Genomic DNA, 17,148 nt, shown 5'->3' on the forward strand with positions numbered 1-17,148 from the left:
AATAGAAACTGTGTCAAGGATCAGGATGTGCCACTTCCTAGTCATTGACACCCTTTGGGAGCTGGCAGTGATGCCAGGAGCTTTGTTCTTCAGAGGCAAACTCAGTCCCCTTGCATGGAAATGACAGGTGGGCTGTGAGGAGAGGGAAGCCCCTGTCATAAAAGGGGAATCAGAAGACGACCTGTTCCTTAGAAGCCTTGGCCGAGACATCAACCTCCAGTGGGCTGCCTGCTGCATCTTTCTCTGGGAGCAGAGCCATGTCTTTATCTTAGTCCTTCTTCCCTTCCCTCCTGTCCTCCTGTCTCTTTCTCTCCCTCCCCGATCCCCCCATTTCACCACACACACACACACACACACACACCACACATAACATAATTTATATTATACTATATATAAAACAGATAAACAACAAGTATATACTGTACAGCACAGGGAACATATTCAATACCTTATAGTATCCTATAATGGAAAAGAATATGGAAATGAATATATGTACGTATACACATGACTGAGACATTGTGCTGTACACCAGAAATTGACACATTGTAATTGACTGTACTTCAATTTAAAAAAAAAAGAATAAAATAATGCCATATTCAGCAACATGGATGGACCTGGAAATCGTAAGCCAGAAAGAGAGAGAAAAATACCATAGGATACCACTTACATGTGGAATCTTAAAAAAAAGACACAAATGAATTTATATACAAAACAGAAACAGACTCACAGATTTAGAAAACAAACTTACGGTCACCAGAAGGGGTGCGAAAGGATAAATTGGGAGTTGGAGATTTTCATATACTAAATACCATGGAGAAAATAACAGGTTTCTACTGTACAGCATAGGGACCTGTATTCAATATTGTAATAACCTATAATGGAAAAGAATATGAAAAGAAATACATGTATGTATATGCAAGACTAGGACATTGTGCTTTACACCAGAAATGGACACATTGTAACTGACCGTACTTCACTAAAAATTTTTTTTAAAAAAAGAAACAGCTGGAGGGAAATACCACTCAGACTGCTTCTCTGTGCAGAGCCCACGCTCACCCACCCCCATCTCTGCCCCACCCCAGGAGAAAGAATGATGAGAACATCACATTAGAGACGGTTTGCCACGACCCCAAGATCGCTTACCACGGGTTTGTTCTCGACGACGCGGCTTCTCCCAAGTGTATCATGAAGGAAAAGAAGGGGTCAGGAGAGACTTTCTTCATGTGTTCCTGTAGCTCCGATGAGTGCAACGACCACATCATCTTCTCTGAAGGTAAGTGCTCTTCTCCGAGGGCCTGGAGCCCGGCGTCCTCTGCAGCACTGGTCTGCAGGCTCAGAGCACATCCCTCCATGCGTGGCTGGTGTGGGGGCTGAGCTCTCACTGTGATCGGGAACCGTTCACCCGGCAGAAGGAGGTGCGTAGGGGGTCGCAGGGCTGGCTCCAGTCAGTCTCAGGTGTGGCTCAGGGAGCCCACATTATTGTTTGTCATCGAGAAAGTTTTTGTCACCCGGAGCAGTGGTTCTCCAGGTGCAGTGCCTAGAGCAGCAGCAGGTGGCATCCCCTGAGAACCTGTTAGAGATGCAGATTCCCGGACCCCACTCCGGACTCTTGAACTCTGGGTGCCCACTCCCTTCCTTAACAGAAGTGCAGGTGAGCTGGCACCAAGACCAAGGCCCAGGAGTGGAATTGCTGGATCACATGGTAGTTCTATTTTCCATTTTTTGAGGACCCTCCATTCTGTTCTCCACAGTGGTTGCACCATTTCACATTCCCACCAACAGTGCACAAGGGTTCCTTTTTCTCCACATGTTGGCCAACACTTGTTCTCTTTGTCTTGAGGGGGGAGGGTATAGCTCAGTGGAAGAGTGTGTGCCTAGCATGCACAAGGTCCTGGGTTCAATCCTCAGTACTTCCACTAAAAATAAGTAAGTAAATAAAAGCCTAATTACCCCTCCCCCAAAAAGATTGTTATCTTTGTCGTTTTGGAGTTATAACTTCTTTTTTTAATGCTGAAATGAAGCCCATGCAGTTAGCTCATCCAGATTCTTCATTTTACTGACAAAGAAATGGGTTTTCAGAGAGTGGCAAAACTTTCCCAAGATTTCAAAGTCATTTCTCCACCATTTGTCAGGAGTGTTGGAGAACCTTGTCTCTTTTTCAGGGAATATCATCAACCCTCCATGTTCGGGGCTGGGGTGTGCTTGTTAAGAGTCTTACAGCCACGCAGGGCTGTGGACACATGACTGGTCACAGAACGGCGCCCAGACTCACCACTCAGCAAGTCCTAGGCAGGTGGTACAACCAAAAGTGGGAGCAGTCCCAAGTTTGTGAGGAATGATGTTTCTAAATGCTGGCTAGCAGGATGCTCACGTTTTGAGACAATCTTGGCATCTCCAGTGAGATTTTCTTTTCTGGGTTCAAATCCCAACTTAGCCATTTATGCACTGTTTGTCCTTGGGTGAACTAATTCACCTCAGTTTTCCCCTCTGAAAAATGGGGGTAAAAATAGTGCTTACTTTTTTTTTTTACATTTTTCCCTTTTTTTGTTTTATTATGTAGAATTATTACAGTTCAACTGCACATACAGATTATACTGCATGTAAATACATATATACAGTATACTGCACAAAAAATTGTGCTCACTTTGAATAGGATTTTTGTGAGAATAAATTAGTTTATTCACATAGGGCACAGAGCAAGTATTCAATAAATCTTGGCTGGAAATAAGTTACTCTTGTTCCCCAAGATTCATGTCTTCTCTTTGGATTTAGCCAGATGAGTGATTGGCTGGGTACCAGTGTCGCAGCATGTTCTCCAACATTGTCAGCAGCCGTCCTGTGAATCAGTGACATGTTCACTGCACGTTGTTGAGGAAACTGTACTGTCAGCGGGAGAAATTATTTCTCTTGGCCTTCTGCCTTGGGAAGATTATTGCCCTCGTGAGGACATCTTGGCTTCTGAGCTCAAGGACCCTTTGAAGCATATAGAGCAGGCATCAGCTACCATCTTTGACAAAGGACCAGTTACCCAGTATTTTTGGCATCGCAGGCCAGAGAGCTGCTCAGCTCAGCCACAGACAGCGTGTAAACAAGGGGCGGCAATTGGGTTCCAATAAAACTTTATTTACAAAGCAAGGCTTCAGGCAAAGCCGGAATGTGGGTGATCATGTTTTGTTGGATTTTTGCCCTGTGGAACTAACTACCAGACATGCTCCAGTCGTGCTTCGGGCAAGTGTGTGGGCGTGCATTTTGTGTACCAGCATCACCCCCGCTGGCCTGCTTTCCCGCGTTTCTCTTCCACTTATCTTGATTCCAGCTCCCTTTTCACTTTTCTTTTGTCTTCCTCCATCTCTCTGTTGCATGAGATGTTATGTTTTTTTACAGGATGGACGGATCAGTAAATGAGTCAGTTATATCTCATTCACTTAGAAGCCAGGACTCTGGAAACCACTGTGACTCAAAGTTCAACCTCTGCGGTTAAACAGAGAAGCAGGCCATCACGCGGTGTGCGCTCCCTGCGGACCCGCAGGCTGCCTGCAGGCTTTGCAGTCGTGCGCATGCGCCCTCCCCGGAGCGGCTGTGCGCGAGGAGACTGGGGCTCCTGGTAGCCACCAGGTTTCCTCCTTTCCTCTCTCATTGTTGAAGAATTTCTTTTAAACGAAAACAGCCTCTTGGGTTTGCAAGCCTCAAGCTGGCAGGAAGACGAATGGTTTTTTTTTTTTTTTTTTTACAGTATCAGACGCGCGGTTTCCTGTCTCTGTTTAACTTGCTCGCAGAACATCTCAGCCAGCTGGTTCCCCCTGGACCTATTGTGACCCTAGTAACGTTGCTTCCCGCCACCCAGCAAACCCACCCCTGCATGGAGCACATCACGTGCCTTGTGTCCTGTTACGGACTCGTCTTGCCTGCTGAGTCGGGGAAGGCTTGGAGGTGCTGCTGCCTCGCTTGCTCTCCGATCTCATTCTGCGTGTGTGGCTCCAGAATCCGGGAGCTGGCTTCTGCGGGGAGCTCTGAGGTCTCGCGTGTAAGAAACGGGCGGAATAACGGTGCTTCGGCGGCTCCGGGCTCTGGGGCGGCCGCCTTTGAAGTGCACGCTCCCAACTCAAAATAGCTGGCTCGCCAGCTGTGCATTTTTGTTTCAAGAGAAAGGAACCAGATTTCCTTTCTGGTCTAAATGCAAAAGAAAAAAACCAGTAACTGTGGCAATTCGGTGGGGGAAAGTTGTTAGCAGAGGAAGAAAATGTTGGGTGAAAAGTCACTCGTCTCATTCCGGGAAAGCAGAATCAGTCCTCTGACGGGATGACTCAGTGCTGAAGGAGACTTTGGTCGCAAATGCGTTAGGTTAGAAGCATCCTCTGAATCCGTGAGTATGGCCCATGTCTGGCCAAGGACATAATAAAGACTGTACATGCCAGAGGGCATTGTGACTCAGTCGAGTGAAGCTTAGCCTGTATTTGTAGTGTCTTCAGGCAAAGCAACTCGCTTTTGTAGATTTTTTTTTCCTGAAGCAGCAGAGTAAACAAAGATGCTGTGAGGCCAGATGTGGTTGCCGGCTGTGAATATTTCTACCCGGGGAACCTCATTCTGACGTGAATCACAGCAGAGTGGAATCCATTAAGGACACAGTCTGTCTCGGAGCCCATCCACTGGATGTGTGTGACCAATAAAACGGCTGGACCAGTCAGGCTGGCGCTGCTACAAGTCTGTGGTCTCTCCTCAGAGCCACCTCCTCATGTTCTGTAAACAACACACAGATGGGTGATGGCAAAAGGGGTCCAGGGACTGTGTTTGCTACTTTACAAGCACCTTGGTGTCCCAGCAGTGGAAAAACCCCAGCGAGCTAGCTGACCACTGGGAAACTGACCCTCATTTCTGCCCATACTGAACTCTAGTTGGACATCTGGCTGACTTGCTTTTGGTAAACCTTTTCAGATCCTCCAGTAACTTTTGCACATTGCTAACTCTGTAAAGTATCAATGGTCCCAGCCATAATTCTGCCTTAAAAAAATATTAACTTTTTAAAAGAACTCATATTTGCTTCTTGACTTTACAGAAATATATGCCACATGTGGCTGGTTCCAGGGTCGGGAACAGTGGATGCCAAATCGAGTGATGAAAATTCCTTTCATTTCTTCTCTTTTTCTGGGTCCTGTCCCGTTCTCCTGTCAGACTGAAGTAGTTGTTCTCGGCCTTGGCCGCACCTTGGAAACACCTGAGAAGCTTGAAAAACAACTCATTAACTGAGTCTCAGTCCGCCAGTTTCGGACTTAATTGGTCTGGGGCCTGGTGTCAGGATTAAAAACAAACAAACAAACAAAAAACAAAACCTTGCCAAGATAGTCTAATATGCAGCCAATGTTGGAAGCACTAGATTCAGGACAGTTTGTTCTGCCAAATCTTTTTATATTTTTCATCAAGTTCCCCATATAACCTAAAAAAAAAAATGATGGTAACAAGTAGAGAACGGCCACCTCCACAGGAAGTAGCCAGATTCAGCCCTCTAGGTTAGGCCAGGAGCCGAACGAGCCAGCGCACGCCTGGATCACTCCTCCCTGGGAAAAAGAGGGTTCCTTAATAGAGGGTATGGCTGTGCCCCAGCATTTTATAAGCAATTGCAGAGCAAGGTCAAGGTTGGAGGGTTTGGGTACCACTGCCACAGCCAAGCCCGGGGCAGGGAGGGAGTCGGCGCGCATAGTCGGTGGCAGGAGGTGAGGATGCTTGCGCATGTTGGGCGGAGGATAGCTGCCAGGAGCTGCCAGGAGCTTGATTCAGGTGGAGCCAGAGAGAAGGGAGGAGGTGTTTCAGTGACAAGACAGGTATTGATAACGTGCATAACTGGTGTGCTTTTATTTTGTTTGGAGGTAATCAGGTTTATTTATTTATTTAAATAGAGGTAGTGGAGATTGAACCCAGGACCTCGTGCATGTTAAGCACGCACTCGACCACTGAGTTGTACCCTCTCCCCTTCATTAATGTGCTTTTCTCAGGAGGTCTAGTCTCCCAGTGGGAAAAGATAGTGAAATAATGGAAGCACTCTATTTCTGCTTTCAGAATTCCTGAAAACAAACCGAGACAAGGTGGGAGCTCCCATCCAGACAGGCATCCAGGCAAAGAATGAAAGAATTGGGGCAGGTGGGGGAGTCTCAACAAAGCACAAGCTGAGTTAGTGGTCAGAAGATGGTATCATGGAGAAGGGAACAAAAACCTCCCCGTCAGGGGAGCCCGGGTCAGCCCGGGGAGGCATGGACCACCTTCTCTTTGGCTAGCACTGAATATGAGTGTACAAGTTCACTGTGAATTTTCTCTGCAAGAGGGAAAGAAACAGCTTTGTGGCAGAATCTCAAGGAATTTATCCCATGTGCGCTAAAGCAGTGCTTTATCGTTTAAATGAATCACCGAGAGAACTTTGTAAAATGCAGATCCTGATCCAGCCTTGTGAGTCAGGCCTGAGAGTCTGCATTTCCACAAAGTTCCCAGGTGATGTCTGCTGACGCTGTTGGTCCAGGGAACACATCTGGAAGAGCAGGGTGCCAAGAGATCCTTTTTGTACCATTGCCACCTGTATTTTTAAAGATGCAGAAAATATGCAAAATATTGCAACTCCCAAGATAGAAAGAATATATATAGTAACTCTGGACTTAGAAAGTATGTATATCCTAAGATGAATCCATTATCATAGCGGGGTGTTGGGGGTGAGATGGGGTGAGAACAGAGGTAGGTGATAGGGTGTGGAGTGTCACAGAATGAAGAAGCAATCTGCTTCGTGCCTTATGAAATCCTGTATCTTTCCCTCTAGGGATCCCAGCGGGTCCACGCCTGGCCAGGGCTGCGACACTGCCTTTGTATGCTGAACGAACATACTTGGAACTCAGCCAGTAAATGTTCAGGGGGCGTCGGTACCTTGAGTTACGTCTCCTGGAACATAGAATCCAAATCAGTTTTTCTCCTTTGAACTGTTAATGTGGTCAACGATAGTAGCTGTTTTCTTTGTTTCTGATCTAAAATAGATTTTATGTTATATCCTCTAATGGATTTGGCCGTAAGCGTCCCCCTTTGGTGACCCTGAGCCCCTCCAGCTGCATCCGTGACTTTGACGCCAGCCTCCTCTGCTTGAGCCCAGCTCACTGCTCACAGAGGCTTCCGTCTACACTTCTGTGAAATGGGATCAAGGATACGGAACTGGATAATCCATAGGGTTCAAGATAATCCATGAAAAGCACAATGTGTGGCATTTAGTATTTGCTCAGTTAATGACTGCTGTACTTTGAAATATTATACTTAAGGTAATGACTCGAGACAGGAAGTTCTCCCTCCCCACAGCGTATCTCTCTTTAGCAGTTTCCTCCTTTGGATCTCGGCCAGTTACATATATATCCTGTTGCTTTAGATGAGCATGTTGGCATGTGAAAATCTCTGTGGTTAAAGTGTCACTGCCAACCTCAAGAATCTCTGTGGTGGTTGTGTGATGTTCAGCAACACGCTGAGGTCTACGGAAAATGTAGATCATGAGTGTCCCTTTCTGTTGTTTGGATACCTTAGTATCTTGGTAAAATTTTTGCCCCAAACTCTTTCAGTGAGTAGAAGAATTGCAGAACTAATTCAAATGCAGGAGCCCATCTCTCAAATTCACCTACGTCGACTTGGTTTTTATCAAGACACATTAACCAACCCACCTAGGCGTTTAGACTGTTGGCCTTATTAATTTAATGTCTTTTTTACTATGTGATTTTTTAAAAATACTGAATTGTAGATGCTCAGTTTTCAGTTCCTTTTAGCAACCAGTGTTGGACTGGAGCCTAACAGAGGACTTAAAAGAGCCTGGAAGCGACCTGTTTTCATTGTGTGGAGTGTGTGTGTGTGTGTGTGTGTGTGTGTGTGTAATTAGGCAACCTGTTTACTTTTAAATCACTCTGAAGGAACCTATACTTTGGAATTTCCCCTTGAGGTTTTCTGCCAGTCCAGAAATACACTTCCTCCTGTAAGTTCTCTCACTTGTGCAGCAATGTTTCCATTGTTGCTACTCAGTATTTCGGTTCTATGAAACTGCAAATCACATGCACACTGAGAAGGGTAGTATTGGGGGAGACACAATGTAACTGACTTCCAAAGAGACCCTTAGCACAGACTCCTCTCCCCCAACTAATAGCTGATGCTGCATGGTAGCCTGAATGTTGATGGAACAGGACAAGCTGGAGTTTAGAAAAGCGCAGAGACTAGGGCAGGCTGTGGCTGTCTCTTTGTTTTCATCAGATACCATCTATGCGAGCGTTTTGGAGGCAGTTGTCATTTTCTGTATTCCCAAGGCCGCCTGCCATGCTTGGAGCTTTGCTAACACTCAGTAAATGCTTCGCTCATTCATTCAACACGTACTAAGGCCCTCTCGTGTGCTGGCGCTGTGCACCGTAGCCCTGGTCCCTGCCAGCACAGCGTTCTCAGTCTGCGGGGGAGGTGGGGAGAGTAGGGAAAGACAGATGAAACCAAAAAGTGGAGTCCTAATTATTTAACTCAAATTGTGCTCGCTTGTTACATAGGACAAATGTGGCGTGCTATGAGAATATATAAAATAGAACACTTTCCCAAGTTTTCCTGGGTTTCCTTTAGGGAGTGACCCTTAAGCTGAGTGTAGAGGGAAGAGAAGGAGACATTGATTAGATGGCCAGAGGCGGGGAAGACTGGACCCGTGCACACTAGCATCCATCCCAGGAGAAAGACTCACCATCTGTTACCCACAAAGACTGTGCAGATGGTGAAGTTTAAGATGCTGGGGTGTGGACCCACTCCCCCGCCGTGCACACCCACCAAGCCAACTCCTTCTCTTTTGTGCTTCCGCTTCAGAGTACGCCACCAACAACCCAGACTTGCTGCTAGTCATATTCCAGGTGACAGGCGTCAGCCTCCTGCCGCCACTGGGCATCGCCGTCGCCGTCATCGTCACCTTCTACTGCTACCGTGTTCACCGGCAGCAGAAGCTGAGCTCGTCCTGGGACTCGGGGAAGCCGCGGAAGCTGATGGAGTTCAGCGAGCACCTGGCCATCATCCTGGAAGACGACCGCTCCGACATCAGCTCCACCTGCGCCAACAACATCAACCACAACACGGAGCTGCTGCCCATCGAGCTGGACACCCTGGTGGGCAAGGGCCGCTTCGCCGAGGTCTACAAGGCCAAGCTGCGGCAGAACACGTCCGAGCAGTTCGAGACCGTGGCCGTCAAGATCTTCCCCTACGAGGAGTATGCCTCCTGGAAGACGGAGAAGGACATCTTCTCGGACATCAACCTCAAGCACGAGAACATCCTCCAGTTCCTGACGGCCGAGGAGCGCAAGACGGAGCTGGGCAAGCAGTACTGGCTGATCACCGCCTTCCACGCCAAGGGCAACCTGCAGGAGTACCTCACCCGGCACGTCGTCAGCTGGGAGGACCTGCGCAAGCTGGGCGGCTCACTGGCCCGCGGCATCGCGCACCTGCACAGCGACCGCACCCTGTGCGGCCGGCCCAAGATGCCCATCGTGCACAGGGACCTCAAGAGCTCCAACATCCTGGTCAAGGGCGACCTCACCTGCTGCCTCTGCGACTTCGGGCTCTCCCTGCGTCTGGACCCGACTCTGTCTGTGGACGACCTGGCCAACAGTGGGCAGGTAGGGTGGCCGGACCCCTCGCCTTCTGGGCCTCGCCTCCATCTCGGCTCCGTCAGCCCCGCGCTCTGATCCAGCCAGGCTGGGGGTTAACCCTGGGCCATGCCCCACCCTCCTGCCGGGGCGCCTTTGCCAACCCACAGCATCTCTCTTCCTGTGTTTTCACGTCCTTCCCAGTTCAGGACAGGCATTTCCTCCCTGAGTCCAGCCTCACGTCTCTTCCACTTGTGCATTACTTTTCTTTGCTTCAAACACTGCTCGGGCTGCACTCAATTTTTTCCCGTCCTGTGGTGGTACCCAGCCATTTCTGCTCTGTCCTCCTGGTCCTTACCACTAGCTTCTTTTTACCATTCTAGAAGGCAGACTCCTTGAAGGCCAGCTCCACCTCCATGTGGTCACACCCAGCCCAGTGTCCTGGACAGGAAAAGCCACCCATAAGTACTTGTGGAGTGAGTGATGGGCTGCATGAAGGCACACTTCCCCTTCTGAAGCATCTCACAGATTAAAATTGAAACCTTTTTGGCTATAGAGCCACTAGAAACGGGTGAAATTGACCATCATCCTTTATGAATGACAGGCCCATGTTTCATACACTGGGAGCTTGGCTGTGGGTCGGTGTGGGCTCTTGAGAGCACCGCTGTTTCCTCTAGCCAGGTGGAGGGACATGCTTTCGATGAATCCAGTTACTGCTAGGGTAGCCCTCTGGGTCCACGGAGCACATCCAGTTAAACGGCTTGAAACACGAACAGATTGATGTGCCAGGGTAACAAGTCATGCAGTGACCTATTAAAAAGAATTTCTTCTAATGCATGCCCCTAAAAAAGCATTATTTGGGGTAATATTATCAGCTCACGTGACATTCCCTGGATCCTTGGGAAAACAGGACTTCCTTGCTATTTTGTCAGTCTATACATGCTCCATTATCCAACATTCAGGTGATTTTTTTTTTCCCCTAGGAATATTTTTTTTCCTATATAGTGTTTTCATACTGTTAGTCACTGTCCAAACAAAGCTACAGAGCATGCCCATCAAAATTACAAAATGATCCAGGTTCGGGCTTTGATGGTGGAAATACTTTCACACAATTGAAATCAGTAGAAATTTTATGAAATTACACTACATCCTCCGTGCACTAGAATGGGCCATGGGACAAACAAAGAAGATGGAGAGAGTCCTCAAGTGACAAAAATGAATGGCAATTAGTATTATCTTCCCCATACATCTTGGAGTTTCAAGAATGAAAAAAAAAATACTCAATTTGCAGAGACAAAAATAAACATGGGAAGGACCCCTGACGCTGTCTCCCAGGCTCTCTGCAGGGAGGTTACTGTCTCCATAATGTGATGACATGGATCACAGGGCTACAAAAGGCAGCTCTGAGGCTTGTCCTTTCCTTATTTTGGCATTTTTTGCTTTATAGTCTCTGGTTTTCAGGGTGAGAACACCTATTTTAAAAAAAACTACCTACCTAAGCTGCCCCTTTCTGTGCGGGTCAGATGGCAGATTTTGAAGACAGGAATGCAGGTGGAATGAAATGATGGGTCCCCGTGTCTGTTTTTGTTTTCAGGTGGGAACTGCACGATACATGGCCCCAGAAGTCCTCGAGTCCAGGATGAATTTGGAGAACGTTGAGTCCTTCAAGCAGACGGATGTCTACTCCATGGCCCTGGTGCTCTGGGAGATGACGTCCCGCTGCAACGCGGTGGGAGGTAGGCGTGGACCCTGTCACGGCACGGCGGTGCCTGACGGGCCTTCAAATGCAGTGTCGTGGTCGTTGCTTCAGTGTGATTCCAGGGAGACAAGAGAGTTAACCGCACTGAGAGCTAGCTGAGATCTGGCAGTCCACAGCCATTCCAGAGCAGTGTGAAATTGTGCTTTAAAAACCAAGCCTGGGTTTTACAGCTGAAAGCCAGGTTTGGAGCATAAAGCATTTTAGCTCCTTTCTTTCTTTTTCATTATAGTATATTTCAAGCTATTGAATGTAGTTCCCTGTGCTATACAGTTGGACCTTGTTGTGTATCTGTTCTGTACATAGCAGTTTGTATCTGTTAACCCCAAACTCCCAATTTTTCCCTCCCCTGCTTCCCCCCAGTAACCATAAGTTTGTTTTCCCTGCGTGTCTGTTTTTGTTTTGTAAATAAGTTCATTTGTGTCATTTTTTCAGATTCCGCATGTAAGTGATACCATACGATATTAGTCTTTCTCTGTCCAACTTACTTCATTTAGTATGCTCATCTCTGGGTCCATCCATGTTGCTGCAGAATGGCATTATTTCATTCTTTTTATGGCTGAGTAATATTCCATTGTGTATATACATATATCACAACTTCTTTATCCAGTCATCTGTTGATGGACATTTAGGTGGCTTCCATGTCTTGGCTATTGTAAATAGGGCTGCTATGAACATTGAGCTGCATGTATCTTTTCTAACTAGAGATTTCTCCAGATAGATGCCCAGGAGTAGCATTGCTGAATCATATGATGGTAACTCTACTGTTAGTTTTTTAAGGAATATCCATACTGTTTTCCATAACGGCTGCACCAAGCTCCATTCCCACCAGCAGTGTAGGAGGGTTCCCTTTCTCCACAGCCTCTCCAGCATTTATTGTTTGCGGACTTTTTAATGATGACCATTCTGACCTGCATGAGGTGATACCTCATTGTAGTTTTGACTTGCATTCCTCTGATAATTAGTGATTTTGAGAATCTTTTCATTATCTCCTTTCCTGAAGTATAATGTACTTTTCTCTTGACACACCTCTCCACAGTTATTTACATATCTGGCAAGTGATGAACACTGATAAAATTTATAAGAATTATTTCTTCTTATCAAATGGATACCATTATTCAGAAAAGTATCTGATTTTTGTTTCTTTTTGTATTTGAAGGTTTTTCAGAATTATAAGGTCCAGGAAATGGATTTGACTCAAAATGTCCTTTGATGGGCATAACTCTTCTCTGTTGGACAAAACAAGGGAATGGTTTGATGTATTTGTTTAGGTTTTGAAAAATCTAGTGAAGAAAGCTTGTTGAGGAATGCACTATTCTTCAAGGGTGTGGGGGTAGATGTCACTGCTTCAGAGAGTATGATCCCCTGACCTTCCTGGAGATGAGAATGTCTACATCACTTTATCCTCTTCTAACTGTCTCTCAAGAGTGTCCATCAGGGTCTTAGGTCTCACCTTAGAAATGTATGTGTCCCAACCTGGTCCTGGCTGGATGCTACGTCAGGCCACGCTACCTCCAGTTTTATATTTGACCCTTTGTTTTGTGTAACTTAGACTCGGGATTGTTGTGCAAGGAGCACAGGGAGTGCCCCCTACGGCCCACCCAGCTTCCCCTCCTGTTAACATCTCACCTCAACCAAGCACAGCTATGGATGACCAGGAATGGCCGTGGGGGCAGCATTTACTCTTAATTAACCTACAGGACCTTCTCCAGCCTCCAAGCCCTCAGTAAACAGGATGCACCCTAGGAGTCCATGTCCCACGTAGGGTCTGTGCCACATGCCTCGTGGTCTCCTGCAGTGTGGGCGGGTGGTCAGTCTGTGTGTCTCTGACACCTTGTCGCTTGTGAACAGTTGAGAGCAGTTACTTTATGGGCGTCTGGCCCTCTGGGTTTCTCTGCTGCCTTCTCGTGATCAGATGGGGACTGTGCATGTTTAGGTGAGAACACCGCCGAAATGACATTGTGCGCCACTCCGGGTTACGTGGGCCAAGGGGTGTCCATGTCCAGTTTCATCACTTATTCAGGTGGTGTCTCCCTGCTTCATTCTGTAAAGATACTCCTTCCTCCGTTTGTAATTAATATGTACCTCATGGGAAGGTACTTTGACCTGTTTCTAAAGATACAAAGCACCTGTTTGGCAAGGATACTAGAGCTGCTTTTTTAATCATAATTTTACCTGCAAATTTTAGGATCCATCACTAGTTCTTACCAGCAACAATTACTACTGTAATGTTTGCCCAACAGGGATTTTCTGTTTTTCTTATGCCTTCTACATTTGTTTTTTTTTTATGGGGGGTGGTAATTAGGTTTATTTTTTTTTTTTAGAGGAGATCCTGGGGATTGAACCCAGGACCTCGTGCATGCTAAGCACACACTATACCACTGAGCTCTACCCTCCCCGCTGTACCTTCCACATTTATCAATAGATATTCTGCTTCAGGGGTATCTGTCCTTTCTCTCACCAGCCCCTGTAATTTATTCATTTAGCTATGTTTTTAGTATCAGTATGGAGTTGCAGGTATTTATTTTATTCTGTGGGTATTTCACATTATCAATATTTATTTTGGTGCTCAGATTAGGACAGTTTGGGTCACTGGGCCAAAGCGCCCGACATCTTGCTCCGGGTGGGTTTGGTTGGCACCAGTGTTGACTCTGACCACTCATCCTGGTGAGGCCCTCCTTAGTGGACTCTCCAGGGTGAGTCCAGGCCCCCTCCGGCTGGGACCCCTGTCGGCTTCCATCACCTGCTTCCCTGGGCCCTGCGTGGGGGTGGCACTTCCTGTCTGGCTGACCGTGTTATTTTCTGGTTTCCTGCCTGAGACTTCTTCCCCCACCGCACTTCCAAAAGTAACTCAGTTTTGCCCTGTGCAGTGGAATTTGTTTCACCAAATTTCAGCCACTGAGAATAATTTTCGGCTAGGACGCTTTGACAGTTCCAAAAGGAATCCTCAGACCGCACGGGTGGTGGAGGAGAGGATGCTGTTGGGATAATTTACCTCGATCGCGGTCACTCTCCTGTCCTTTCAAAACCCGTTATTCCCTAAACACGAGCTGGAGACTGTGCGTATGTCTTCCCCTCTGTCGGTGCGGCCTGCTTGCTAGGGCCCTGTGTGAGCCCTGCTTCCATGTCATCATAGGAGCCTTTTCCTGTCCGCATCTGCTGAGTGTGGAAGAATCGGACTGATTCTTCACCAGCTTTTACGAGGTCTAAAGACGGATTCAGTATAAACAAGTTTTCCCAAGGAAGGAACAGGGTCTCGTTTGTTCAGCTTGTCTCAAAAAACCTTTCATAACCTCTAGGAGAAGAACGGACAGCTTCGGGGAACCGGAAGGGACCATCCTGGTTCTCGCTTTGTTTGATCTCAAGCCCACAGTACTGTTCCTCCCACCTCCGCTCAGGCTGCACAAATCAAAGTTATTTATCTCCCCTTTGCTCGGTGCCAACAGACAGCCCTCCACTTGATTTAAGCTCTTTCTTTCACTTTCTTTTAAAAGTCATTGTTTCCCTGTTTTGTTTCGGCTTCGAGTGTTTTGCATGTGTGCCTGGGTGTGCATGTGTGCGTGCCGTGAAAACCGTGAAGACAGATTTTCTGCTTAGTCTTAATTTCAGGGGCTTTTCTTTGGTATCTGAAGAGTCCCGTGGAAGGCAGACTGAGCCCTGAAGTTAGGAGGTGTTCGCTCCCACCGGTGGCAGAAGCACAGGGGGGAGGACAGGTACTTCCATCCAGAAGCCTGTTGTCTGCTGAGGAAATACAGACTTGTTTCTCCTTCACTTTGTGAGAATTTGCACATTCAGACACATTTCTTACCTTCCAAATAAAACAGATAACTCCTTCTACCGATATTTAGCTTTAATTTACACTTAAGAGAGAGGGCAGGACAGAAAAGGGCTTTCTTGAAGCTTAGGCTTCTTTCCTATGGCTTGAAATCCAACATAATGTAATTCCTGTTTTGCATTGACAGTCTCCGTTCGGAAAAGTGGAAAATGTGATGGATTACAGACTGGTATTTTATTTCACAATATAGATCAACTGTTATGTCCTGCAATTTAGTATGAGTTGCAGAACATCTAACTGAGTGAAGCAGGAGACCAAGTGTCAGGGTCCGGTCCTGCAGGAGGGTGTGAAACCCCAGCTTGCCTGTCTGCAGTGACTCTGCTCTGCTCTCAGGGCTGAGCCCAAACTCTTGGTGTGGGCTCTCAGCCAACCTCGCCTGCTTCCCTGGGCTCAGCCCCAGGTACCGCTCACTCTGGGATCATCACTGGGAGCAGCTTTCGGGTCTCAGTGCTGGGCTGTCTCAGGTGGATGAGCGGGCCTGGAACACTGAAGTAAACTTTTGAACAGGCGAGGCAGGGGACACGGGACCGAGTGCCCAGGTCAGCTAAAGGATCGGCTCTCGAAAGATCCATAAGGCTCAGGCGTGTCATCTTGAGTCGCCCCTTCACCAGCCTGCTTATTCTCTGTGCACACAGCAGCAAGAGACTGCACCACACTGGAGACACCCCTCTTCTCAGGGGAGAAAATACAAACACGATAGTAGCATCCTTCTGAAGCCGGTGCAGCAGCATCAGCAAAAAAATTCCACTTAGCAGCTCAAGAGATGGGTTGTCGTAATTGAAGAGTGGTTAAAAGGGAAAAGCGTTCTGGTAGTTGGTTTGGCACAGATGAAGAAACCACCAAGGAATGGCAGCTGCCGGGACGTGAGCAGTTGCCGCGTGGATCCACTCATTCTATCCACCAAGGACTCTTTGAAGGATGCGCGCTGGTATCAGCCCCATTTTACAGAGGAGGAAACTGAGGCTTCAGGAGGTGGGAAAGTAGTGGAGACAGGAATCAAAGCCCTGTGTCTCACTCTGGCCCATGGACCTTAACCAACTTTCCAAGTATAGCCTTGGCCTGACCGATGGAGAGCAGCTTCGAGTCCACTGTTACTATTACAGAGGGGCAGTCAGGGCCACTCTGTGTGGCCTTTGACTCGAAGTCTTACTGGAAGCCCCTGGCAAGACAGTCACAACCTCAAGGAGCATTCAGGGACGGCCTCCCTTCTGGCAGTTTCCAGTGAACTTCTGGAACTTTCCTTTCTCCGCTGGGTGAGTCTCTGTTACCAGGATCCCCAGGCTGTTAAACTCTGTGGCGTGTGACAGCCTCAGTGTCTTAAAGTCTGAGATAACTGCCTCATCTTACTCCTCTGCAGATACATTTATGTACTCATTCATTCACTCGAGGGATATTTATTGAGGACCTACTGCGTGGCAGGCTTGACTCAAAATGCAAAGATGCAGCAGTGGAAACAGCCTCTGTCCTCCAGGGCCAGGGTGTCTAATGAAGAGCCAGCGTGCCAGGAAGCCAAGTAATGCACACGTGAATATAAAATAATAGCGTCGAGTGGCAGGGGTGTGTGTGGTGTTTGCAGAAGGAAAAGCAAAGCAGAGTTAGGGGACCGATAGTGACAGGGGTGTTATTTCAGACACCCTGCTCATCTGGAAGGATACAGAAGACAAACCAAGGAAACAGGTTTTTTCGGCGTTGGCTGAGGAGGGGAGCGTGAGGGAGGAGGTGGCTGGTGTGTTGACTGTTTTGTAAAGAGAGAAAAGTCATGAAAGTGGGGTCCTGCAAGGACAGGTCTGGAGACCGGTTCTCTTTTACAAAGGAATCTCTGTCCTGGCTGTGGGTTTGTTTGGTGTCCGTGCAAGTGTGCAGAGGGGGAGGGGGGACAGGAGGAAGGCGGGTCCTCCCAGCACCCGTCTGGGAGCCCAGCAGGCATCATATTCCCGGCACCCCGGCCAGAC

General features: G+C 47.6%; 1 protein-coding gene across 1 annotated transcript in view; it reads left to right on the plus strand.

Moving 5' to 3' along the window:
- TGFBR2 (transforming growth factor beta receptor 2) overlaps positions 1-17,148 on the plus strand; it is a 54,275-nt gene that overhangs the window by 25,521 nt on the left and 11,606 nt on the right. Inside the window, exons 3-5 of the mRNA XM_072940913.1 lie at positions 1,083-1,273; positions 8,836-9,635; positions 11,200-11,341. Of these exons, the coding sequence (XP_072797014.1) occupies positions 1,083-1,273; positions 8,836-9,635; positions 11,200-11,341 (1,133 nt within the window). The remainder of the gene's footprint in view (positions 1-1,082; positions 1,274-8,835; positions 9,636-11,199; positions 11,342-17,148) is intronic.

The sequence above is a fragment of the Vicugna pacos genome, chromosome 17 (assembly GCF_048564905.1).
Source record: "Vicugna pacos chromosome 17, VicPac4, whole genome shotgun sequence".
Taxonomy (NCBI): domain Eukaryota; kingdom Metazoa; phylum Chordata; class Mammalia; order Artiodactyla; family Camelidae; genus Vicugna; species Vicugna pacos.